The 25,282-nt window shown below is 37.7% G+C and overlaps 3 protein-coding genes across 4 annotated transcripts; 2 read left to right on the top strand and 1 right to left on the bottom strand.

Moving 5' to 3' along the window:
• Positions 1-2,357: 2,357 nt before the first annotated feature.
• Positions 2,358-3,987, top strand: nmbb (neuromedin Bb). Its single transcript, XM_058089310.1, has 3 exons — positions 2,358-2,548; positions 3,214-3,398; positions 3,490-3,987. Exons 1-3 carry the CDS (start codon positions 2,383-2,385, stop codon positions 3,538-3,540), a joined length of 402 nt encoding a protein of 133 aa, XP_057945293.1. The 5' UTR covers positions 2,358-2,382; the 3' UTR covers positions 3,541-3,987.
• A 3,056-nt stretch (positions 3,988-7,043) lies between these two features.
• Positions 7,044-11,960, top strand: tspan3b (tetraspanin 3b). Its single transcript, XM_058089448.1, has 7 exons — positions 7,044-7,209; positions 7,965-8,156; positions 8,234-8,308; positions 8,548-8,649; positions 9,035-9,187; positions 9,271-9,354; positions 10,373-11,960. The coding sequence occupies exons 1-7, from the start codon at positions 7,147-7,149 to the stop codon at positions 10,463-10,465; spliced, it is 762 nt and encodes a 253-aa protein (XP_057945431.1). The 5' UTR covers positions 7,044-7,146; the 3' UTR covers positions 10,466-11,960.
• Positions 11,961-11,973: 13 nt separating this feature from the next.
• LOC131139651 (proline-serine-threonine phosphatase-interacting protein 1-like) lies at positions 11,974-19,054 on the bottom strand. Of its 2 annotated transcripts, XM_058089446.1 has the most exons (15): positions 18,907-19,054; positions 18,444-18,544; positions 17,959-18,033; positions 17,841-17,875; positions 16,617-16,723; positions 16,425-16,487; positions 15,145-15,234; positions 14,513-14,558; positions 14,350-14,429; positions 14,106-14,204; positions 13,900-13,996; positions 13,184-13,259; positions 13,047-13,117; positions 12,849-12,931; positions 11,974-12,759 (listed from the first exon to the last, which is right to left on the bottom strand). In XM_058089446.1, exons 1-15 carry the CDS (start codon positions 18,937-18,939, stop codon positions 12,628-12,630), a joined length of 1,188 nt encoding a protein of 395 aa, XP_057945429.1. In that variant the 5' UTR covers positions 18,940-19,054; the 3' UTR covers positions 11,974-12,627. The 2 variants fall into 2 exon arrangements, with proteins under 2 accessions (XP_057945429.1, XP_057945430.1); XM_058089447.1 differs by lacking the exon at positions 18,444-18,544 and having other exon boundaries at positions 18,907-18,977.
• Between the last annotated feature and the right edge of the window lie 6,228 nt (positions 19,055-25,282).

The following is a 25,282-nucleotide window of genomic DNA, read 5'->3' as shown; positions in this document are numbered from 1 at the left end:
ATGTAATGCGATACTTGACATGATTTGAGGCACTTGAACTTTGATGGAAAGTGATTAGCAGTGGTCCTCTGTTAGTTTTTTTTTTTAACTTGTGGTCCCCGCGGGTAATAACACCAAAAAAACCCGGGGCCGAGTGACCTTTACACCTGCTGTATCTGTCGAAACGTTCCCCAGAGCGAATCGCATTTAAACGGCTAAATGAAGCCCAAAAATAAGCAGTTCATCTTAACTGCGAACTTGTCGCTAATGATAACCTGATGCTTCCGACAGTCTTTTAATCACACTGACATTCAGCAGCGTATGTGTGTGTGTGAATGGCAAAGGTTATGGAAAAGAGCAAGGAACGGCGCTGAAGCACCAAAACATGCGAGTTTATCAGCAGTGTCTGTCTCGGCAACTTGGAGGCGCTATAGCGGGTTTGTCATGTCCCCGGAGGAGCGTGGTAATGAAGAGCAGCGTGTTGCAACTGGCCAAATGTCAGCTTGCAACTGGACTACAAATACACAGGATGAGTGGTGCCGGTTTATGGACATGAATTGACAATTTCTAATCTATTTTTAATATTTTTAACATCACTTACTGTGGTTTCTTGTGGTGAACATAATGATGGTACACCATTGCAATCTACTGTACAACCACAATCATAAACATGCTGACAGTGTTTTCTTATTGCCTGATAACGATAGTTGATCAAATTTTCTTTATTTTCATCAAGCTGTTTGCTTTACAGCTTAAAAATTGCCTAGTGAAGTCTCTAGTAAGTGTATATACTCTTTGCCTTTCTCATTGTATGAACTAAAAAACACCAATACATTTCCTTTAACATAGTAAAACAAGTTTTCTTTGTTTTTGTCAAGCCGCTGCCCACCACAGCTTGATAACTTTCTAAAGTGTCCGATAAGTGTAAGTGCATACTGTATTATCTAAAAAAAACCAACCAATTTTTCCTTTACCATAAGTTAGCAGAACAGGTTTTCTTTATTTTTGTTAAGCTGCTGCGCATCACAGCTTGAAAACTGCCTACTGAAGTGCCCCGTAAGTGTATATTCTTCCAGGAATTGTTCATACTGTATGCTTTTGTCATTGTATTGTCTAAAAAATAATAATAATTTTTCCTTTACCATAACAATAAGTTCGCATAACAGGTTTTCGTTATTTTTGTTAAGCTGCTGTGCATCACAGTTTGAAAACTGCCTAATGAAGTGCCCCGTAAGTGTATATTCTTCCAAGTGTTCATACTGTATGCTTTTGTCATTGTATTATCTAAAAAAAAACAAACAAACCGTTTTTGCCTTTACCATAACAAAAATATAGCATAACAAGTTTTCTTTATTTTTGTTAAGCTGCTGCGCACCACAGCTTGAAAACCTCCTAAAGAAGTGTCCGGTAAGCGTGCATACTGTATGTTTTTCTCACTAACCAATTTTGCCTTTACCATCACAAAAAGTTAGCATAACTAGGTTTTCTTTATTTTTGTCAAGCTGCTGCAGCTCACAGCTTGTCAACTGGTGAGAATATAGACTGAATGATTTCTCGCTGAAAATCAGACCAGTTTTGCCTTTGATGTAGCAACCAATTTTGCCTTTAACATAACGAAAAGATAACAATGTTAGCGTTACAGGTTTTCTTTATTTTTGTTAAGCTGCTGTGCATCACAGCTTGAAGACTACCTAATGAAGTGCCCCGTAAGTGTATATTCTTCCAGTAAGTGTGCATACTGTATGTTTTTCTCACTAACAAATTTTGCCTTTACCATAACAAAAAGTTAGCATAACTAGGTTTTCTCTATTTTTGTCAAGCTGATGCAGCTCACAGCTTGTCAACTTGTGAGAATATATACTGAATGATTTCTCACTGAAAATCAGACCAGTTTTGCCTTCAATGTTGCAACCAATTTTGACTTTACCATAACAAAAAGTTAGCATAACTAGGTTTTCTTTATTTTTGTCAAGCTGATGCAGCTCACAGCTTGTCAACTAGTGAGAATATATACTGAATGACCAATTTTGCCTTTAACATAACAAAAAGATAACAATGTTAGCATTACAGGTTTTTTTTATTTTTGTTAAGCTGCTGTGCATCACAGCTTGAAGACTACCTAATGAAGTGTCCTGTATGTCTATATAGACCTTAACATTATGAAAACTGTCATTTTTTTCTGTGTATCTACTGTAAAGTGGTACTCACTTCTAAAGACGGCGTCCATAGCTTGTGGTATGCCGTTTAAAAAATGATAATGTATTGCATGGTGCGTAACAGGCATCATAAATGAAGGGGGTGAGGGGAGGCGGGCCCAGGCCCGGAGCGCCTATAAAAGCGGCAAGGATGCTCCACACATAGACACACATAGACTCACACACACACTGTGCTTCACAGTACAACATGAAGGGTCTCACAGTGAATAACGTGTGCCAGTGCGGCTTATTGATTTACCTTCTTTTCTTTTCTCTCACTTCTTTCACCTCAGCAGTCAGCTTCGACTTGACCGAGCTTAGGAATAAAGTGGCCAAAATTAAAGTCAACCCCAGAGGGAATCTGTGGGCAACAGGTAAGAAATATCTTTTATTATTATTTTTTTTATTTTATTATTATTATTATTTTATTTATTATTATTAAGTCAATTTGTGCATCCTGTGCCAATGAAGCAAAATACGTTCATTCATTTACTCTCTTCAGCTAAAATTAAAATGTGCTTTTTTTCAATGTATTTTTATATATATTTTTTTAGTTCCATGCTGCATTATGTGGTAAAATGTCACATACTGTACTGGAGTGTATGTTACCACTAGTTAAAAAAGTTCCAACTTTAAAATATTCATCCCTGTGATTGGCTGCTGACCAGTCCAGGGTTCCCAAACTCTCGCCCCAAAGTCAGCTGGGGCGTATTTATTTAAAGCAAAAGCCAAATACAGTTACTTCTGCACATACCGTGTTGTCTATTTCCACTATTAAGGATACACTTTTCTTTTTTATATTAAATCATAAGTACTTCACACTAAATATACCTAAAAGCATGCATCTGCTTTTGAAAACTATCTTTGAATATAATGCGATAAAATGGATGATTCATTTTTTTAACTGATTATTTTTGGATGTTTTCTTTTTTTTAATATGGTTTATAATTTAGTGTATATTATATTGTAAATGTACAGTGACTCTACAAATTGACAGTATTTCCAAATGTAAATGATACTAACACCTGATGTTTGTCAGGACATTTCATGGGCAAGAAGAGTGTGATGGACGATCCTCTGCTCTCTGCTGAGGGCCAAGGTGATGGAGACGCAGAGGTATCCCTGCCAGGGGGTCACAGCTCGCTCAGTGAGCTTTTCCAGGACTTCCTGCGGGTGGCGATGCAAACACAGGTGGACTCGCAAGAAAGCCGTTTTAAAGCTCAGGTGAGGCTTGCTTGTTTTGGGGTGTTGGATTTACAAATTCAACAAATGTAACAATGTTATTGTTTTTTTTGTGTTTGGGTTGGCGGGGCAGGAGGCGGACATCCTGATGAGGATTTTAGAGAGCTACACGCAGAGAAAGTAATGCGGAGGATGGATGACGCCATGATGGCCATCAAGGAAGGTCGTCACACTGCACAGTCCACTGTTCATGATTGTAACCCATTACTCCCATTTTCAACTCACTTAGTGCCATTGGCTCGTCTTTTTTTTGTTGACCAAATGTTCTTGTTTGCATATTTATAGTCAATAAAATGATTTCCACTGCTGTCACTCTGACCTGAAAGGAAGAAAACATTTCTTTGTGGACATTTCATCCAATCACATGTAATCTGACATGATGTATGTGGTTACATAACCTTATGATGTCATTTAACTTCAATTAGCTTGTATTCATACTAATGGCCGCAGATTGTGACATCATCATATTTGTGTTCCAGTCTTGTGTGAGGATATATGCATATTCGTATGAGTGGAAACCTTCTTCCATGTCCTGCAATATCATGTCCAAAATAGCACTTATATAAATAAAAATTGGCAGATTATATAAATGGTGTTTTTGGTTGCATGAATAAGTCGGTCTGATGTCAGTGTGAACTTTCTTGCTATTTCTGTTCATTGTAAAAAGTGATGAGTTAGCACCTCCAATCAATAATGGTGTTACAGTGTTACAGAATCCTTGGGATTTTATTTAAATGTTCTTTTAATATGGTATCTTAAAAGAGAGGTGCTGCAACTGTGGCGATGAAAAGGAATGATTGCTAATATTTGGCTTATTAAATCCAACATACACATATACATTTATTCACCTTAATGTTCATTTTGAAGGCTGGTATGAATGCATTCAACATGTTTATGTCATTTATACTGTGGCGCCAAAGGATCTTGTAACAGGAAAACGCTTACTTTAATCACAAACAGACGTGTGACAACAATAAAAACCCCAAAACATCACAAATACAGACAAATAAAAAACAGACAAGACACTCTCACTAGTTAAGCAGAACAACAATGAACAACTAATGCGATTTCAAACTACAAACTGAAGCGCTATTTACATCGACGTTGCCGCAAAGCACGCTGGGAACCAGGAAGTGTTCCCAGCGACGCTACAATACGTTATACTACCAATCAAAAGTTTGGAGACAGTTCTTGATGCTATTGAATTAGTATATGTATGCAAACTTTTGACTGGTATTTGGTCCCGATAAATTAATAATTACAACTAGCGTATTTTCCGGACTGTAAGTCGCACCAGCTGACTTACACGAGTCACACTAATAACTTTGTCGTCTTCCGCTTATGAGAAGTGAAATTGCTTCTTCGAGTCGTGATGGAGTACAAGACAACAAAATATCAGGGGAACGTCCACTGAGGTGAGTCATGGCTGTCGAAATATTTAGATATTATGTTGGCTTGTCATCCATACTCATCTCTGGTCACGTGCACAAAGGCGGTGGTGGGTCGGTGACGTCATCGTTTTTGTATTGCCTGTTTCAGATTTTCCCACGTTCACTCAAAAAAATAAATGTTTAGCCTCAACAAAAAAAATCAACGCAACAGTTTCCATTCATCTTTCATAGTTATGATAACTTAATTTGAAATTGCTTTGAACCAACAAACAATATTGTATTGCACGAATTCGCTTTTCCTCTTTACTCAAAGCTTATTTTAAGTAATGCTTACTGAATAATTGTTGTAATAGGCACAAGTTTTTAAGTTTGTAACTCAAAAAAATATGTTAAGTCAACTGACTTAATCATTTTATTCAAAGTAGTTTAATTTGTTGTCTACTTAATTATAATAACAATGCACACAGCTTTTTAAGTAGCAGTAACTTATATATATATATATATATATATATATATATATATATATATTTATTTATATATATATACATATATATAGGAGATGGAACTTTAAATGGAAAGGTTAATGTTGAGAGAAATTACGTTACCAAGCTAATTTTATTAAGTCATGGCAACTTGAATTTTGTTTTAAGCTTACCAACAATAAAATTTCAGTGTATATGACATGCTAAATTAAGTTCATGTAATAGCCAACATTATTATTATTTGAACATAACTTAAAAAATAAAGTTAGCAACTTAGAAAGTTTATCTAAATCAATTAATTACATTTTTTACATTGCATTGTGTGTTAAATCAAGTGGTGTCAACAGATACTCTGAATTACTTTTTAGAGTGTTGGAAAGCAGTACAGTTTCAGGTCACCCAGAATGCTTGTTTGAAAATGAGAGGATGAAAACGTTTGTGTGGATATAGCCCTTCAGTTGTCTTTATAAGTTGATATTTACATTGTAAATTGTCAGTAGTACAGAGGTGATAGGAGTAGTTGATACCACTATCAGTGTGGAAAAAACAACCCATATATAAGTCGCTCCAGGGTACAAGTCGCAGGACCAGGCAAACCATGCAAAAAAGTGTGACTTACAGTCTGGAAAATACGTAAATAAATTAAACTAAAATCATCATAACATCATACGAATGTAAATAAAACTTAAAAGCTGTAAAATACAACAAAAACTACACCAACATCCTACACTTTTAAATGTCTAAATTACTTTTAAAATTGTTTAGTTATTTTTGGAGGCGGATTCTGTCTTAACTCTTAAATAAATGATTGAACTCTGGACAAGCCATGTTTTGTATAAATGAATGTCGCATCATAATGTGTTGATACAGGATTTGTATTCATTAATTCATGTGGCCGCATGTGAGCAATTATTGTTGTCTCCCGACATTGGAAATACAAATCCAGACATGTTGCAGAGTGTTAACTGTGCTGGACCCGTATGTCTCTAAGCAATTTGAGCACATCTCCCATTAGTTCACACACACACACACACACACGCACCTCCTGGATTTCTTTTAGTATCTACAGGTTGTCTTGTGACTTTTACATTTACTTCATTAGTCACAAACCATTGTTACTCTTATATGTGTATTAGATTATAGTGATGATCTATCAACTTTCATGGTTGTACGCATCAGCACAGGGTCTTTCTAACAAACAATTGTTTATAATTTACATAACTACACATATAATGGACATTTGAATTATAACACCAGGAAACTAAAATGGTCGTCATGAATTGTCACTTGAGCAAATTAATGAATGAAATGAATGACTTATATTTACATTAATGCTCTTACTGTGTTTTTGTTCCGCGAACAATATTGTAAAACTGTAGAATTTTAGCCTAAATGGGATAGCGCCACACCATTTTGCAAAACTTGTAATCTATACTGCCACCTTGTGACCATTCTTCAATGGAGGCCATTTTTGTTGACCCCGGATTTTTGCTTGCGACTTATATACTTATTACTAATAAAGCCATACAAAACATTAACATTTAATTTTTAATATTAAAATAGCACTTAAAAAAGGCTAAGTTAGAAAATAGTAATAACAGAGTTTATAATATTGCGTGGAGTCTCGCTCGTCTGTCCGTGGTATGGTCGTGACGTCAAGAGACCACGTGACCGTTGCTTTGCCTTTGCCGCTTTCCGATTGGTGGAGACCTTAAGAAGCTGCACAGAGGGGCGGGGTGACCGTAGCCATTTTATTATCATAACGTTAAAGTGCAGCAGGTGCATCACTATTTGTAATAGTCTTTACCCGTTTTGTGACGCAACGATAATAGTCTTTACCCGTTTTGTGACGCAACGATGGGTCAGTGTGGAATCACGTCATCCAAAACCGTCTTGGTTTTCCTCAATCTCATATTTTGGGTAAGCAAACTACAGTTTAAAGGTTGTGCGGTGTGCCGCAAACCCATTGAGGATGAACGGCTGTTTTTAGCAAGCTAGCACTGCGCCAAGGATGCTCTGCAGTATTCGGGATTTAACGTCGGGCGAGTCACAGTAAACGTCATTACTTTGCATCATAATGCATATGTATGCGATGTATTTTCAGTTCGATGTTGTAATAAACAAACGGAATAGCGTGTACTGCAGCAAGCTAAACTATGACGCTAGCAGCCGCCATGACGTAATGCAGCATCTGTTGACCCGCTGTGCTATTTTAGATAATGGCAGCAGGCCAGAACATCCCATAATGTAAACATTACAAACTGTCTGCCTTTACAAAGATTGTAACGCATAGCGATGTATACATTTAATAATACGCTTATTATAGAACTGCACTGCATTATGCTGAATGACTATTCCTAATATAATGACCCACTTATGTACTTAATAAGGCAAACCAAATATTAGAAATATAACAAAATGTAAAGGGCCTTATTTCTGACTTTGTGCATGCCTAAATGATTTAAATGTTGGATGGTATATAAATTGTATGTAGAAGACATAGGATACAAATACAAATATACACATACTACCTGTAAATGTAAAGCATACAATACATTTTCACAATAATATTATCCAATATATCATCATGTGATGGTACCTCATACTAATACTATATATAACAATGTTGTATGACAACTGTTCATAATACACTATTTATCTTTCTCAAACTGCAGGCCGCCGCGGGCATTTTGTGCTACATCGGCGCCTACGTGTTCATCACATACGATGACTACGACCACTTCTTCGAGGATGTGTACACTTTGATTCCAGCCATCATTATAATCGCTGTCGGGACTCTCCTGTTCATCATCGGCCTGATCGGCTGCTGCGCCACAATACGTGAGAGCTCCTGCGGCCTGGCCACTGTGAGTGCACACCTGACTGCTGTGTTATTTGAGTGCAGTAAAACTGAATTATTGACATAGTAGTCTTCTTGTTTTAGTTTGCTGCCATTCTGCTGCTGGTATTTGTAACAGAGTGTGTGGTGGTGGTGCTGGGATACATATACAGGGCAAAGGTAAGCTTCTTTTTAAAACTTAGGGGTTGGAAGTTATTGGGATTGGAGAAAGATGTACTTTTTACCAATAAGGATGATTTATGATGAGAGAGAAGAGGTTGGAAGAGTGGTGGAAAATGTTACCAATAGATACGTACATTACAATGAGGTGCTAGACAACCGGGACATGTTGCACAGTAGAAAAGGGGGAAGGGGGCTATATGTTTTGAGCGGTAAAGTTGATGTTGAACATGTTCCAGGTTGAGGACGAGGTGAACCACTCCATCCAGAAGGTTTACAATGAATACAACGGCACCAACACGGACGCTCCCAGTCGCGCTATAGACTACGTGCAGAGGCAGGTGAGGAAATCAAAAGTGGTACAATATGGCAATGTTTATTTCACAACATCCAATGGTGTTCCTATTATAAATGCGCTAATTATAATTGTGAGCAGGCATTAAATAGAGAGGCTGTAATGAAATGTGAAAACTCGGTGTATATACCAAGCTCATATGTATATAAATAAAGATTTTGGGGTGCGTGACAAGTTGGGAAGTATTTCAATGGAAGAGATGCAGGCAGAGTTCTTATAAAATGCACTTCTGCTCCCTTGTGGTTGTTTTTTTCATCTTAAAGCTGTATCAAACATGCTGCATCACCACCTCTTTGTGCCTTGTCAAATGGCCGCTACATTGCCTAACTCATTCCGCAAATGTCCATAAATGTCTTTCTCGTCATCGCCAGCTCCACTGCTGCGGCATTCATAACTACTCGGACTGGAGGAACACTCGCTGGTTCAAAGAGTCTAAAAACAACAGTGTCCCCGTCAGCTGCTGCCAGCCCAACATCAGCAATTGCACCGGCACCCTCACCCGACCAGGAGACCTTTACCAGGAGGTACACACACACCGACTCCAATGGCAATTGTGTCATTCATATTAATTTGTTTTCACAAAGCTGTTTTATTCTTTTATTTGTAGGGCTGTGAAGCTCTGGTTGTGAAGAAGCTAAAGGAGATAATGATGTACGTCATTTGGGCCGCACTCACGTTTGCGTCAATACAGGTGAGAACAACTGAAGGATGCAAACAGGAATACACAAAACTTTGTAGAAGAATATCAAAAAGTATTTGTTTTTTTTTACTTTGCAACTGCAATTGGTAATATAATAGTGCAAAAGTATTTCTGCAAAGTAGGATACCTTATTTATCAATTTTGACCTTCTAAAATATGTTTTTTTACATTATTAGAGACCTCTAGATATGAAATAACACCCCTATAATAACACCTTTACACTCATATTACTCAATATGTTACACATAATAAGAGTTAATAAGCAATTTAAGACAAAAAAGACTCATGCTGGTGTGTGTTTCTGTAAATGTGTCCCTGTGGTGTGGACAGGAAGTGACATTCAGAGTTAACATCAACTTGGCGTGGGTTACAGCCGCAACATTACTCTGCGTTAGGGATTACTATGCCTGTTGAGAGATAATTCAAACCTGCAAAAAAAAAGCCTGTTATGGCTATCTAGTCTGGTGCTTGTGTGTCTTACCGAATATTACAGTGACATTACTGACACCTAGTGACGATTGTAGAATACTACATACTTCTTCTGTTGCCTTATATTTCTGTCATTATGCTTGAAAATGCTTCATTTAGAAAATAAATACATGAAATTTTCATCAATATGTATATATATTTTTTTACTAATAGGCCATTTTCAACCAAAAAACATGATTTATTAACTAATGTATTTTTCAAAAAACGCGATAAAAGTGAGGCCATGAAATTTGACGCTTAAAGTGGCGAGGAACAAACTGTAATGCAGTTTAAAGGTTTATGCAAATTTTAATTATATAGAAACAGCATATTGTGTTTGCCCTGGGATTAACGTTTTGATTTTAAAAGCTCCAACAATATTCCTGCAATAGTTACACTTTTTGTCACATTTCTATAACGCGTTCCCTTCCAATATGTTTGTGTGTTTGAAATGTTTCATCATCTAGTAGCTGTCTGCTAGATATTGTATAAAGGTGGTACAACAAAAAAGTTCCAAACCACTTCCCTTGTCCGCAAACAGATGCTGGGCATGCTCTGCGCCTGCGTGGTGCTCTGCAGGCGGAGTCACGACCCGGCGTACGAGCTGCTGGTCACCACCAACAGCTACGCTTGAAGCCGGCGTCGGGGGAAAGGGAGCGTCACACCACTTCACGGTAGATTTCCGCTGTAGTTGTAAAATATATTTCAAGCATATAAGCTCAAGCACACCTTGCACAATCCGATAAAGTAGCGAACACTGGCAACGAGTGGGGCTCGAACAGGAAGAACCACTTATTTATTATTATTGACGTCATGCTTTGTAAGTTCTTTTTAATGTGTTATTTTCCTCTCTTTAACCAACACTTTAAAAGCCAAAGTATTAATGGCTGACTTTTCTTTTTTTTTTTAATCTTATAAAAATAGGCACATAGCTGCAACAATTAATTGCCGAATCATTGATTAATTAATGATCCAATTAATTAATTAAAAAATGTAAATATGTCATTGTGATTTGATTTTTTTTTACTAATTTCCTTAGTCATCCAAGAAAGCAGACCTGTTTGTGTTTTAGATAAAACAATATTCACACACATCAGCTTTGACTTTGGAAAACAGTGATGATCATTTTTGCCTCTTTTCTAATATGTCGCAGGCCCAACCACTAACTCTTTATGTGTGGTTCATTTTGACACGGTCCCTCTTTCGATTAGTCAAAACAACAAGCTTCAGATTAACCGACTAAGAAAATAATTGTTAGTTGCAGCCCTAGAAGTAATGGAAATGGAAATAATTTAATCCAAATCAGTATAGCATAGCCTTTCAAAGTGTAACATTGTTAACTATTATACAATGATAAAATGAAGTGAGCACAGTTGCCGAGTTGAGGTTTTGCGAGATTTGTTACCGGCTTTCAAAATGTCTCGTTTTGACAAATACCGGCGACATATTGTGAACTGACTGATATGATGTAGCATTCAAATTGAGAGGTTCAACCGAATTTGACCAACATTAAAAATAAAACATTTGATTATATTAAATGAAATTGCGCCTATTCTACTAATTACAGTATATTAGATGTCATACAAAAACAAGTACTAGTGAGAAGAGGCTTTATGTGGGATGTATTTCCTTATGTACTATTTTGTACTGTGATTCAGCTTTGGTTGTTGAGGCAAAAATACAGAAAAAAAATATGATTTAACCCCCCCCTCCCTCCACACACTTCTAAGAAGTCACATTTACACTCTTTTTCCGTTTTATTTTCATGCTGTGAATTTCCTTCTTAATCCGCTTCAGTATGGAAGCACTGTGGACATGTGAGACAGTGTGAGCCAGTCACCAGTGTATTATCAGTCAGTGGGTGTATTATCAGTGTTATGCGTGCCCTTGTGTGCGTTTCCTCTGTTTAGTCATATGCCCACTAGGAAGAATGACTTCTTTTATATTTATAAATATATATATATATATATTGTGTGTGTGTGTGTGAAATTGTGCTGTTTTCTTTAGTTAATTTGACCTGTTACATATATTGACCCCGGAATATTTTCACGGGAGCTGTGAGGAAAGAGGAGATGAATAAAATTGTACATTCGATTTGAATAGCAAACAAATAAAGTCATACATTTCAACTTGACTGCTCCTCATTTTACATTGTGTACTTTATTTTTTAATGCATATTTAAAACATGGTGGTTTTCAAAGGGTGAGGCACCAGGAGACATTGGGGGTAGGTGCAGCAGCTTGAGAAAAATGAAGAAAAATTCACCTGTGCGTCATCTTCAAACAGTACAGTCGTCCCTCCTTTATTTGGGTGAATTGGTTCCATACCATACCTAGATAAATGAATTTCCATGAAGTAGGATTCCTTATTTCTAAATACTTTCATAGTTAGAGCATAGAAAACCTCTTTACCCGTCTACATTCACTTTCTTTTAACATTAGAGCACCCTAGACATACCCATTATTATATATATATAAAAATAAGCCATATATGACATACATAAGACTTATGCTTGTGTACGTTTGAATAAATGTCTTCCAGACTTGTGGACAGGAAGTGACTTGGGGGATTTAGAGTTGAATTTTAGCAGGAGTACGGCCTCAACAGTACCCGATTATTATTTCGATTATTCTTATTATTTGATGAATATAAAATTACAGCATATTGTTCCTTTAAAGGGGAAATGAAATGATGAATTTAAGCAGGAACAATGTATTTGCTTCCAGTTTCCTGTTTCTAGTATCTTTTTTCAGTAACACTAGTGATTTTGTTTCACTTGACCCTTTATGAGTTTATTCACGGTTTTCCCAGATAGTTCCCAGGCACGATTCCCGTCTGCCCGTGTCCCTCCACCGTCCACCAGCCATCCTCTCCTCTCTCCAGGACCTGAACCACATCACCTCTGCAGATGGTCAGCTCATCTGCCACCTGAGTATTCCATTCAGATGATGAAACAAGGTTGAGACCAACAAGATTAAAAAGTATCTTCTCTAACAAATATAACTTGTAGTGATGACCTGTGCGGTGTAGTTATAAAGCACAATGTAGGTGTCCGTGTCCAATGTTGGCAGTGATGCGTATGACCCATCTGACATCTCAGCTGAAGGTAGGACGTCACATAGTAGCACATGTTTAATCAATTGCAGCATTGCGGCGCTAATGAAAACATACATTTTAATGTACTAAGATAAACGTTTGAATAGCATTTGACTTACCTTCCCCGCTAGATGGGAGTTTTTGAGGACCGTTTCTCTCCACAGAACCTCCCAGTAGAGGATCAGAGCACCTGGAATAAACCAGAAGACCAAGTTAAGAATTCAGTATGTTAACCATCAATTTTTTTGGGACGCACCTCCTCAGGACATCTTCTGCTGGGTGGGCTTGGCCATTTCCATCCATTGGGTAATAGCTCTCAAATACAATAGGCTCTGTCGGAGGAAATCTTCTTTCGTTACCAGGATTTCATTCAATTCATCTGTACTGTATATACAACCTGAAATCCAGATCTGTATAAAGGTTCCAAGCAAGAAATTTATTGTCACTTTTCACAGTTTTAAGTCTCTATTGCATGAGGTTTTATAGAAGGGTGGTGTATTATCCTATAGGAATTGTAAAATGTTTGTGCAGAACTGGATAAAAGTTCATTTTAAGGTATTTCCCACAATTTGAGACAGTCTTCTGTTGGAATGCAAGCTAATGTTTTTTTTTTTGGTAAAGTTTGTTATGCATAATATGTTACTGATTTCCAAGAAACATTCGGGTTTAGGTAAAAAGACTTCAATTGTTGGTGCAGATGAATAAACTCATTTTTATATCAATGCATATTAATTATATTCACTTTTTCTTCATCACAGTCTGCTTTGCATTGGTGCTAACTGGTGCAGTAACCCACTGATTCCAGCAGATGGAGCTGCAGTGTGAAACAAGCTTTCCGTGTGTGGCAGTTGTCAGCCGCTTTATAAGGCACGTGACTGCCACTTAGTCATACAGACATTATTTTCTGGCCTTGGTGGAGGTCATATTTGGTCATATCTAGGTTATGTAAGAAATAAAAGTAGCAAAGTTCACCTGGTGGATGCCAACCAGTCCTTTTCATCTCGATGAAACAATTGTTGTCAGTGGTGATGTCACAGTGTTCCAGGTGCTTCCTCACCTCCTCATAGAACTGATTTGACAAAGAGCGACCATCCATTAGAATATATGTGTTACATCAATGAAATGTGTTGGTTGTCAACACGCATTAACTACACAAAATAAAGATCATGTAAGATTGCCTCGTCGTCTTTGACACACTGCATGGAGACATGATTGCAGTGGTCCCACAGGGTACACCTGAGCATGTTAATTCGATTGGTTTCCAGCTGCTGGAACACCTGCAAAATATCAGCATAAAAGACCATGTTCCACTTTTAGCTGACTGACTGCACATGACTCGTATTTCCCCTCCTGTAGGCGGAATTGTGTCCGCAAAGAGGAAGCGGTGTGACTTCTTATGACCGTGTGTAAGAGTTGTGTTACCTCACACGTGCTTCTGTGTGTTTCCTCCCAGTCCTGGCGAACGCTTTCCAGCAGGGTGATGTTGGTTAAGTATAACCTCTCTGTCAAAAGGTCAGGGAGTCATTACATGTATATACAAGTACTGTACACAAAAGCAAATTGTTGCGGTAACACTGGATTTTACCTGCTTCACATACTGACTGTCTGCATTGTTTGGCCCTGTGGCGTACCTGTCAAATAGATATTTACATTTCACTGTATGTACTACAAATAGATTTTATGACTTATGATTATAAAAATGCATTTTATTGAATACATGCAGTCTGAACAGTAGCACTACTGCTATGGATAGGCATAATCAATTGTTTAGCTTTCACTCTCAAACTAGTATGCGGTCAGCTATGGGAAACTGAGCTACAGACATAACGCTTCCTCTATTCTGCTCAACACTTGCATGGAAACAGGAGTTCAAAACATTCTGCAAAGATTCTGACATTACAAATGTTATATAAGAATGTCAATAGATTAATCAAGCGTTCATTTTTCAAGGAATTTAGTCAAATTCCCATCCATAGTGTTAACACAAAGTATGTGATCACGGATGACTGTGTCAACAGCAGTGACAAATATACTCATTTCAAGTAAGTGTACATTTAAAATTATGTCATTTGAGCTCAGAATTTTACTTGTTTAGTTGATATATAATGCATCGCCAATTAAATTCATATGTCCTATTTTTTAAAAATATTTTGTTGTTTGTTTCTGAAGAAAATTAATGTTGATTGTTCATTGGTTAAATTTTTTTTTTCAGTGTACCTTTTCCCCTTGTTTGGCTGCAATGGCTGCCTTTGTCGTATGTTCAGCCTCATCCGCCTCCTTGCATCTCACCTCATAGTTTTTCTTTGACTGTAGAAAGACAAACAAGAAATGACAAGAATAACTGTAGAAAATGTTGAATTACGTTCAAATAATATAATTATAAATTTCGTACTTCGTTGCATAGGTATTTTCACGTTTAGGCGCGAACCGGAAGTAGTTCGCTTTGAGTTTCCGGTTTGGCCGCTCACATCGGTTTGAAAGTGTGTCAAGAATAATAATAATAATTTGTTGGTGTAAATTATTTCCTACCATAGTACAAATGAATGTTTTTTCCCCTTTTGTACGTCACAAGAAAGTAGCTAAAATAATGGCGCCCAGCTATACATGAGTTCTATCGACGATGGTAGCAAATATAATGGCTCCCAGCGATACATGAGTTCTACCGGAAGTTCGGTAGAAGTCTCAAAATTACGATGAAACGGTAAGAAAACAATATATGATTTTATGATCATCATAGCTTTGGGTGTGGGTGGAAAACCGTGACAGTGATAAACTTCGATGTCTGTTGTGGGTCTTACTCATGTTAGCAAACATAGCAAAGAGCTAGCTAACAGTGGTAAACAACAACAGTATGTTAACAGAGAAAAATCATACCACAATGCTGACAAATACCATTGGAGTTAGTTTTGATGGAAGAATCTTTGATAGCATAGCTAATTTTTGCACAAAGTCATATCGTAGTCATATCGTCCGTTGGGGTTAACAGGTGGTTCAACGTCATTACATGTCAAAGCATAGTGCAGTCTAAACTTGCCATCAGAATGCATTATGTTGCATTCATGACTACTGGAAAGTTGGAAATTTCATACTTGTAGTTCAAGATCCGACCTCATAGAATTCCCGCCTCAATAAGCTTATTGACAATGTATAATTTCAGTACTGCTGATAAATTTTATGGCAACCTTGAGTATTTTAACAATATGTTCCAGATAGCGTTATACAGATAAGATCTTGATGACAATTTCCATAGTGTTTCAATACACTAAGGCTCTTATGCAACGCAATGAGATCCCAGACCTAGTTTTCTGTAATGGAGCATTTTTAAGTGCCACCATCTTTTGGTGATGAAGTTAGATTTGTCTGAATAATCTCGCCTTTGACATTCTTGCAAACTTCAAGAATTTTGGTGTGAAAAGTAGTAGCCAAATCACTAAATAATGTAGTCATTTGACATGGCTTCAGCATCATAACAGTTGTGTTCATTGTTTTATTAATACCTCCATGGTTTTCCTGAACATAGACAATTTTTTCTTCTGCACCTTCTCCATGATGCTTTCAAACTGTGAGGAGAAACATTTAAAGGGTTTTATGAGAGAATGTTAGTGTGCAGAAGATCTGTGCTAGATATCATGATATACTATACAGCATAATAATAACGATGCCAGGTTGCATACATCATTGTCACGTACCTTCTTTCTCTGCTCTTTCTGTCGCTCCCTGAATGCCTCAATCTTTTTCACCTCCTCTTTAATTGCCTCCGACAGTTGTATGTGAAAGAGTCCCATGTTCTCCATCTCTGCAGTCATAAACATCACATACTGTGTATAGTGGATTCTTAAATAGCATGAAATAGAAAAAGCTTTATTGAAATAATCCTTCAAAAAGTATCATTGTATTTACATAGCTGCAGAGGGTACCAGGTGCTGATTTGCCATAAAGTACTTATTTAAGCAGAGAGGTCTTTATTGGTACAAATGTGCTGTTGATGAATAATATCTGCTTGTGTATTGCAGAAGTTTAAGTCTACACAGGATAGTATGTGTCACATTAACCATTTCTTGAGTCCTTCTTGGTTCCTGTACTTAGAAACGGAAGTAATAGTTTCTGCAATGTCACATACAGTAGATGTGTGTTACAGCAGAGATAATACTGTACTATTTTTTTTAAAAAAGATATCCACATACAGCCATATTTTACATAGAACATGCTGCTTGGTCCTATGATGTTGCATACAGTATCTCACAAAAGTGACTGCTACTCACAGATTTCAGCAATGTGTAACCTTTTTATTTTTATATATTGTCAAGGGACAATAATATAGGAATAAAAATTGGATATAAAGTAGTCAGTGTCTAGCAACTTGCAAGTTTGTATACCACTATGGCAGCACACATTTGTAGAGGCATGGGCTGTGCACGGTGCCATAACCTTATGGTACCAAACTTATTAAAATAAGTTTGCTTTCTCGTGCACAACCGTGCACTGTTCTGTTGCTCTACCACCCAAATTCATTCATCCTAGCTGCAAACCTGACTCTCTGGGGTTTGTTTTTTGGCCTGAGATGCTGACTGGTCGCATAATCATTTCCTCCCATTGTCTTGGGCCATTTTTGATACAGTATACATACAATATACAGTATGCCTACAAATAATGGTTTTGATCCGCATATGACACAACTGTCAAGGCAAGAATGTGCAACAAGGTAAATATTTAGTTTTTTTGGCGGTAAAAACAATCTCAACATTATTACTACAACTGGGATTTCAATCTTGCGGAATGCTTCTGGTGGCCACAATAGAGCCGCAATGGACTGAAGTGTGAGCCGCATCAGTTTCTTTCAGTGGATTATTGGAAGAACTGGATTCCTGCCATTATTGGGGGAAATACAGCATTCTGCAGTCCGATGTACTTACGTGTTTTTAATTGCTGGAAGGAGGCTTTCAAAGTGCTGCATTGGACATATATATATATTGTTAGTTGTCACAGTCAAGAACACTATGATGTTTTGGAACTGTTCAATTATAACAATACCTGATTTCTGCATGTCCTCCAGCTTTGCGGGCAATGCTCACCATTTCCCTGCCATACTTTTCCTCTGCTGCTGCCCTGTTTATTACAGACAATTATAAAACACTACAGTGGAAAAATCCTGAAACACTTTTTTAAAACTATTTTAGAAAAACAATTTCTTTTGAGCACTAGGCCTGGGTTGATTATAAATAAATGAATCAAACCATAAATAAAAGAGAGTTCACTCTGGGCATTGGTTTGAGGACCTTGGCGTGTTTGTTCCATAGAACATGAATGGAGTAAGCTCTTTTGTTAGTCTTACAGTCTCTTTATTTCATTGGAATGCAGAAGAGTGTAACATCGTAAATATTACATTAATAGATTTTATATATTTTCATTGTACTTTTGTCAAAAGTAATGTTAAACTGCATTTGCAACCACAATGCTGAGCATAGCGTCGAATTAGTTCGTCAACTTTAGTTATATATTCTGCTGTGATTGTGTACCTCATTCTTAAAAGTTCTTCCACATCTTTGCACATTTGTCTTCCATCTCGTAAACGTTGCACCATAGCCTCATAGCCAGCGTGGCAGGTAAAATCTGACCCCTACGTGTAGAGAAGAAGACACATGCACTTGCTTAAGGACCATGCAATGACAAGTATTACTCAGCAACTATTGCAACACGTTCTTGAGCCAATTCTGCATCCTCCATTGGGTGCAGAAAATGCAGAACTTTAGAGCAGTAGTTCTCAATATTTTTTTTGTCATGCCCCACCCCTAGCCCCACACACACACACAAAATTTGAAATACTATTGAGAAACTGATATCTATTTATTTATGTATCGTACAGACTGAACTTAAAACTGAAGCAGTCAATAATCAATTGTTTGCTTTTTTGTTTCAAACGTGTGGTCGCTACCTTTTAATTCTCAATACTTCCAAACATGAAACACGGCAGCGACTTACCCAGAAAGCATCTCTGAACATCAAACATGTCATCTTCTATAGTTCCTTGATTATGATGTAAAGACAATAAACAGCTTTGTAGCTCTAAGTTAGATGATTTAAGGTCAGCAGGATCTCCTTCTGAACTCAACTCCCTGACTTACCAGCGAGTCATTTTGAATAAGGAAGAGCTTCTGTCCCCACGATGTCACTGACCACGTGTTTACAGCAACCACACTTGATGCAAATATTAACCCTCCAGGAGATAAGCTACATACTGTACATAATACAGTACCTGGAAATAGAGGAGTGCTCTTTAAGAGGATGTTATGAGTATGCTGTTGAATGATGACGTGCTTATTGCATTCATTCATTCATTCATTCATTCATTTTCTACCGCTTATAATCATTAGGTTTGCGGAGGGTGATGGAGCCTATCCCAGCTGTCTTCGGGTGTGAGGCGGGGTACACCCTGGACTGGTCACCAGCCAATCACAGGGCACATATAGACAAACAACCATTCACACTCACATTCATACCTATGGACAATTTCATTCATTCATTCGTTTTATACCACTTTTCCTCATGGGGGTCGTGGAGGGTGCTGGAGCCTATCCCAGTTGTCTTCGGGCGAGAGGCTGGGTACACCCTGGACTGGTGGCCAGCCAATCACAGGGCACATATAGACAAACAACCATTCACACTCACATTCATACCTATGGATAATTTGGAGTCGCCAATTAACCTAGCATGTTTTTGGAATGTGGGGGGAAACCGGAGTACCCAGAGAAAACCCACGCATGAGCGGGGACAACATGCAAATTCCACAAAGAGATGGCTTAGGGTGGGATTGAACTCCAGTCTCCTAGCTGTGAGGCCTGCGCGCTAAACACCCGGCTGCCGTGCAGCCTGCTAACTGCATAATAAACCAATTTTGCATTTGTTCTTCAGGTTCATCAGTGTACTACCTGTATTTTACATTTTTCGAGCACCTTCACCATATTGCAATTAAATGATAACTAAGATGCACATTCTACTTAAACATACATCTAAAAGGTTGTGTTCCATTTATGGCCACAAGAGGGAGCCACAGACCTGTCTTAAGAACTTCACGACGCTTTCCTGAAGTCAGTAGTAGCTGTGTACTTGGTGAGAGTGTCACGTTGGTATTAGCCCAAATCAGTTCACCCGCTTGGGATGAACTGATGACGCCTGGGGTGTCTCTATGAGAGTACACATGACCGAGCATGCTGAAGCTTTTTATTGATTTTCAAATTGAGTAGAGGGACAGACTGAGGTGTCTCTCAGCAGCCACTCAGTAGTGAAGTGTGAAAGACTGAGGCATCACGCACACCCCAGGACATGTCCACAAAGCAGTATGAACCATTCAAGGCCGACTGAGGTTAAATTCAAAGTTTCCCCTGTCATTATTGATTTGTATATGATTTCATTGTACTGATTTTGACTGGATTAGATCTAATTCCATATACGTAGATTAAGGTTAGAGCAGTAATAACTACAGATGCCACGAGACACTCACTTCATGAGAACAGACGATACATGTGATTGGTAATGGTAATGGTAATGGTTTTATTTCATTTGAACATGCATCCGATTACAGTTGAGTGCATCACATCATCAGTTCACAGTTCCACATGTCCAAAAGGAGTAGGAAGAATTAAATTAAATTATTAAATCCTACCCCTCCATCTGGTACTTTTACAATCAGTAACTTTTACATTTGTTCACTTCCTGCTTTCCATAATACAGTTTAAGGTTTTTTTTAATTTAAATTAAAAAAAAACCTTAAATTTAAATAAAAAAAAAAACCTTAAAATTTAAATTTAAATCTGGCTTTCTATAATACAGTATTATGGAAAGCAGGAATTTAAATTCAAATAAAAAAAAACTTAAATTTAAATTTAAATCCTGCTTTCCATAATACAGTTTAATTTTTTTTTTAAAATTAAAATGTAACAAAAATTTTAATTAAAATTTTAATTTTAATGTACCGTGGTGGCGTTAGGTTTCATGTTTCATGTTGGACGTTGGATATCAGTGGATACCCGTGCATGGATGTATTTTCTCCGGGTAGTCTGATACCAGGAGACCAGGAGTCTCCAGGAAAAAAAAATGAAATTAAATAAAAATAAAAATAAAAAAAATTTTAATTTTAATTTTAATTTTAATTTTAATTTTAATTTTAATTTTAATTTTAATTTTAATTTTAATTTTAATTTTAATTTTAATTTTTCAGACTACCCGGAGAAAATACATCCACGCACGGGTATCCACTGATATCCAATGTCCAACATGAAACCTAACGTCACCACGGTACATCACAGACGTGTCTACATGGTGATGAATACAGCCGATCCCGATTCCTGAAGATCGGATCAGGTCATCCCTAGTTCAAAGTAAATATCCAACATTTACTGGTAGACTTGTCCTCACAAGCCCTACGAGTTGCCTTGCAGGTTTCCACATGGAACTTCTGCTGTGACTCGCTGGCCTTTGCTGTGACCCTGTTTGAGGCCTCTAATGGAGGGGACAAGCCTTGGGAATCAGCTGTGTACTCCAAGCGCCTGAGTGCATACACACACACACTTCAGGCTTGTATCCCCCTCACACTCCCTGGAGTGGCAGTTATTGAACTGTGACAAACGAGCCGTGTCAGAGCAGCCCCCCCACCTGGAGAATTGGCTAAATGACCTTTCCATTACAAAAACCACTGCTGGAAAACTCCCCCGTCCGAGCCTTCCCTCGATAGAGTTATACCCACACAGCCCCACCAGTGTCAGAAGTAATGCCATTCTTCCACAGACTTTATTTTATTTGAGTTATTTCACATTGTAGCCTGCAGAAACCAAGCTGTCCTATTGATTTGTGTCCACGACCACGTTTATGTGATGATGGAGACGGTGTGTGCATATGGGCGTGTGTGTTTTTTCACACTCTCTCCATCTTCAAGCCCTGCTAATCCCCAGTAGACCCGCGGCACCAGCCCAAATCTCACCAGACACTTTAAGGGGTCTGTGAGGGAGGGGGAAGAAGAGCATGAGAAAGAGGAAGTAGGAAGGATATAGTTCAGGTTAAATCGGAACAGAATAACGCTTTAGCTTCCTCTGACATTTGGACGTTTGGAATTCTTTGCAGCGCGACCTTGGCCACACTTAGTGAGAACCTGCTGGAAAGTTGAAAGATGGCCGTCTAATGATGCGTACTTGCTGCCGAGGTCATCTGTAGTCGCTGTCATAATACAGCTGAAAGGCAACAGCTGAAGGAGGAGGAAGAGGAGGAGTACCGCTATGACCCCAGAGAGCGGGTCCGCGGCCTCTCTCACGTTTGATCCAGGCTTGGCTCGAAAATGAAACATTGGCGACCTTAATCATCTGTGTTAGTGCTGGAGGATATACCTTTATTGATTTCATTGTCATGGTTGTGTTGTTTAGTCTAGAGCACGCGGCCAAATGTGGTCCGCAGGACACTAGTTTGAGGCCCCTGCCTTGATATGAAAGTTTAATGTTAGTGCGGCCCACACAAGTTTGATATGGATGCTGTATGGTATCATGTACCCAGAAAAAATGATTACGTTTGATTAATGTTCATGTTAAAGGTTAAATAACTGTTAATAGTTATCCTCCCTATCCGTGTGGAAGTGGTAAGTTTTTGGCTATTTAAGTTTGAAGGAAATAACTTGAAGGCTACCGTTTAGGTCGCTAGCTCTCTTAGTTTGCGAGTTAGCATGTGTCTCAAGACCCTGCAGTTGCGCAATATGTTGTAAATAAAAAGAGAATAAATGTGACTATAGTCGTGTTTTGTCATGTCTACAGGGCTCTAATAATGCTTTGTTAATTTTAATCTGAAAAAAATAATTTGTCTACCCACCAACTATATGTGGTTTCTTAAGTTTTTATGATTTGTCGTTTTATTATTATTATTTTATTTATTTATTACTGATTAATTGATTTTCTTTATTCCTGATTTGTTTATTTATTTTTCATCTTATTTTGTGTAGAAAAATAAAACTTAAGATATTTGAGAACAGTGGAATGTTTTATCAGAGCTTTTCTTGTAGAAAATTGGAACCAAAGCGAAGTTCATTCAATTTTCTGTTTTTATTAAATGCGTTTTTTGGTTGTTTTTTTTTTTTTTGAAAACCTGATGCGGCCCAGTCTCGCCCAGACCCTAGCTCCAGTGGCCCCCAAATAAATTGAGTTTGAGACCCCTGGTCTAGAGACAGTGCCACTAGTGGTAGCAGAGATACAGATGCTGAGGTTCTCATTGGGAGTGACCAGGATGGATAGGATCAGGAACAAGTATATCAGAGTGACACTTTTACTGTAAAATAATCTATGCTGTTAAAATAAATGTAAAAGGTAAAAAGGCCTGCTAAAGATGCCTGCTAGTAAATATATTGTAGTATTAATTTTCACACAGACCAGCACGGATATTTTCATTATATTTTATTATCATTTTCAATATCGCTTCCCTATTTTTCTTTTTCTATCCCCTCCATCTTTCCTGCGATCTCCTCTCCAACATCTTCATGTTTCTTTCTGGTTCTGCAAGTCTCTCGTGACCGGGCCTTTACCACATCATGCGCTTGCTCGTGTGCCTTCATGCACAATTTTGTATGCGTGTGTGTGTTTGCACAGTCTGTGGGTGTGTTGTAAAGCCAGAAAGGAAAGAAGGCCTGCTAATTTGCTAAGTGGATTCATCCATCTGACAGAGGACAAAGATTCTGCTTGGCTTCACTCCGGTGATCCGGGCCCCCCACAAGGGGAGTCAAAGTGGTGCCCAGATGAGGGGTCAGCACACGTGGCCTCGAGGTGTGGCGCCGCTTTGTTGTTTCTCTTCAAAGAGTTGATCATTGATTTATTTTTTGGGTTTTTTTTCTCTCTTTTTTTTTTAAATTAAATAGATTTTCGGTATTTGTGTGGGCATCTTGTCACTAAGCAAGTGTAGAGTGGCCTGTGATTTGGCACTGAGAAAACATTAGGTCAACTTGCCAATTAATATGCATGCAAGGAATTAAATTTTAAGTTAAACGTGCATGTTTTGAAAACATGAGAATTATTATAATTACGATTACAATTACAATATAAAATAAAAAATACAATATTATATGTACTGTTTTTTGTATAATAATATTAATAAAATATAATAATAATAATAATTTTGTATAGTTCAAATAAAAAATTTAATAATTGAGAATTAACATTTTGCATCATTCCAAATGTTTTTGCCACCTGCATACTGTACGGCAGGGGCCTCAAACACGCGGCCCGCGGGCCAAATGTGGCCCGCAGGACACTAGTTTGAGGCCCCTGCCTTGATATGAAAGTTTAATGTTAGTGCGGCCTGCGCAAGTTTGATATGGATGCTGTATGGTATCATGTGCCCAGAAAAAATGATTACGTTTGATTAATGTTCATGTTAAAGGTTAAATAACTGTTAATAGTTATCCTCCCTATCCGTGTGAAAGTGGTAAGTTTTTGGCTATTTAAGTTTAAAGGAAATAACTTGAAGGCTACCGTTTAGGTCGCTAGCTCTCTCGTTTGCGAGTTAGCATGTGTCTCAAGACCCTGCAGTTGCGCAATATGTTGTAAATAAAAAAAAGTATACATGTGATTATAGGGGTGTTATTTCATGTCTACAGGGCTCTAATAATGCTTTGTTAATTATAATCTGAAAAAAATTATTTCACCAACTATATGTGTTATAGTTATAACTATAACTATATACTATATAAGTTTTTATTATTTGCCGTTTTATTATTATTATTATTATTATATTTATTTATTTATTACTGATTGATTGATTTTCTTTATTCTTGATTTGTTTATTATTTTGTGCAGAAAAATAAAAATTAAGATATTTGAGAACAGTGGAATGTTTTATCAGAGCTTTTATTGTAGAAAATCGGAACCAAAGCACTGAAAAAGTTTGTATATTTTTCTGTTTTTAATAATTTTAATAATAATAATATATATATATATATATAAATATATATTTGGAAAACCTGATGCGGCCCAGCCTTGCCCAGACCCTAGCTCCAGTGGCCCCCAGGTAAATTGAGTTTGAGACCCCTGCTGTACAGTAACTACCGTAGATCAATACACTTATCCAACATCAGGTGGTGCTGTTGAGTCTCCAGCGCATCCTGCCTCCTGCGTCTCTTCATACACATTCCATTTGTTTTCTGGTCAGTCTCACTCAAACTGATGAGGCCCTCAGACACAATTATCACCCGCCACGCACACACACACGCTGGAAAAGTAGTGTTGACATCTTAAGATGAGTTTTTCTTTGAAGCTGTTAAATTCCGTAGCTTTAAGGTTGGATATGTGGAACTCCAACTTTCTTTTGTGACCCATGCGGCATAAAAGGTCAC

This window comes from Doryrhamphus excisus, chromosome 12 (genome assembly GCF_030265055.1).
Source record: "Doryrhamphus excisus isolate RoL2022-K1 chromosome 12, RoL_Dexc_1.0, whole genome shotgun sequence".
Classification (NCBI taxonomy): Eukaryota; Metazoa; Chordata; class Actinopteri; order Syngnathiformes; family Syngnathidae; genus Doryrhamphus; species Doryrhamphus excisus.
Note: the sequence above shows the minus strand (reverse complement) of the source record. Positions and strands in the feature narration are given on the sequence as shown.

Coding starts and splice junctions, on each gene's coding strand:
- nmbb (XM_058089310.1), top strand. CDS start 2,383: ATGAAGGGTCTCACAGTGAATAACGTGTGCCAGTGCGGCTTATTGATT. Junction 2,549..3,213: donor AGGGAATCTGTGGGCAACAG/GTAAGAAATATC, acceptor GATGTTTGTCAG/GACATTTCATGGGCAAGAAG. Junction 3,399..3,489: donor AAAGCCGTTTTAAAGCTCAG/GTGAGGCTTGCT, acceptor TTGGCGGGGCAG/GAGGCGGACATCCTGATGAG.
- tspan3b (XM_058089448.1), top strand. CDS start 7,147: ATGGGTCAGTGTGGAATCACGTCATCCAAAACCGTCTTGGTTTTCCTC. Junction 8,650..9,034: donor TAGACTACGTGCAGAGGCAG/GTGAGGAAATCA, acceptor CGTCATCGCCAG/CTCCACTGCTGCGGCATTCA. Junction 9,355..10,372: donor TCACGTTTGCGTCAATACAG/GTGAGAACAACT, acceptor GTCCGCAAACAG/ATGCTGGGCATGCTCTGCGC.
- LOC131139651 (XM_058089446.1), bottom strand. CDS start 18,939: ATGACATGTTTGATGTTCAGAGATGCTTTCTGG. Junction 16,488..16,616: donor AGAAAGAGCAGAGAAAGAAG/GTACGTGACAAT, acceptor TTCTCCTCACAG/TTTGAAAGCATCATGGAGAA. Junction 15,235..16,424: donor TGTTCAGGAAAACCATGGAG/GTATTAATAAAA, acceptor GTCTTTCTACAG/TCAAAGAAAAACTATGAGGT.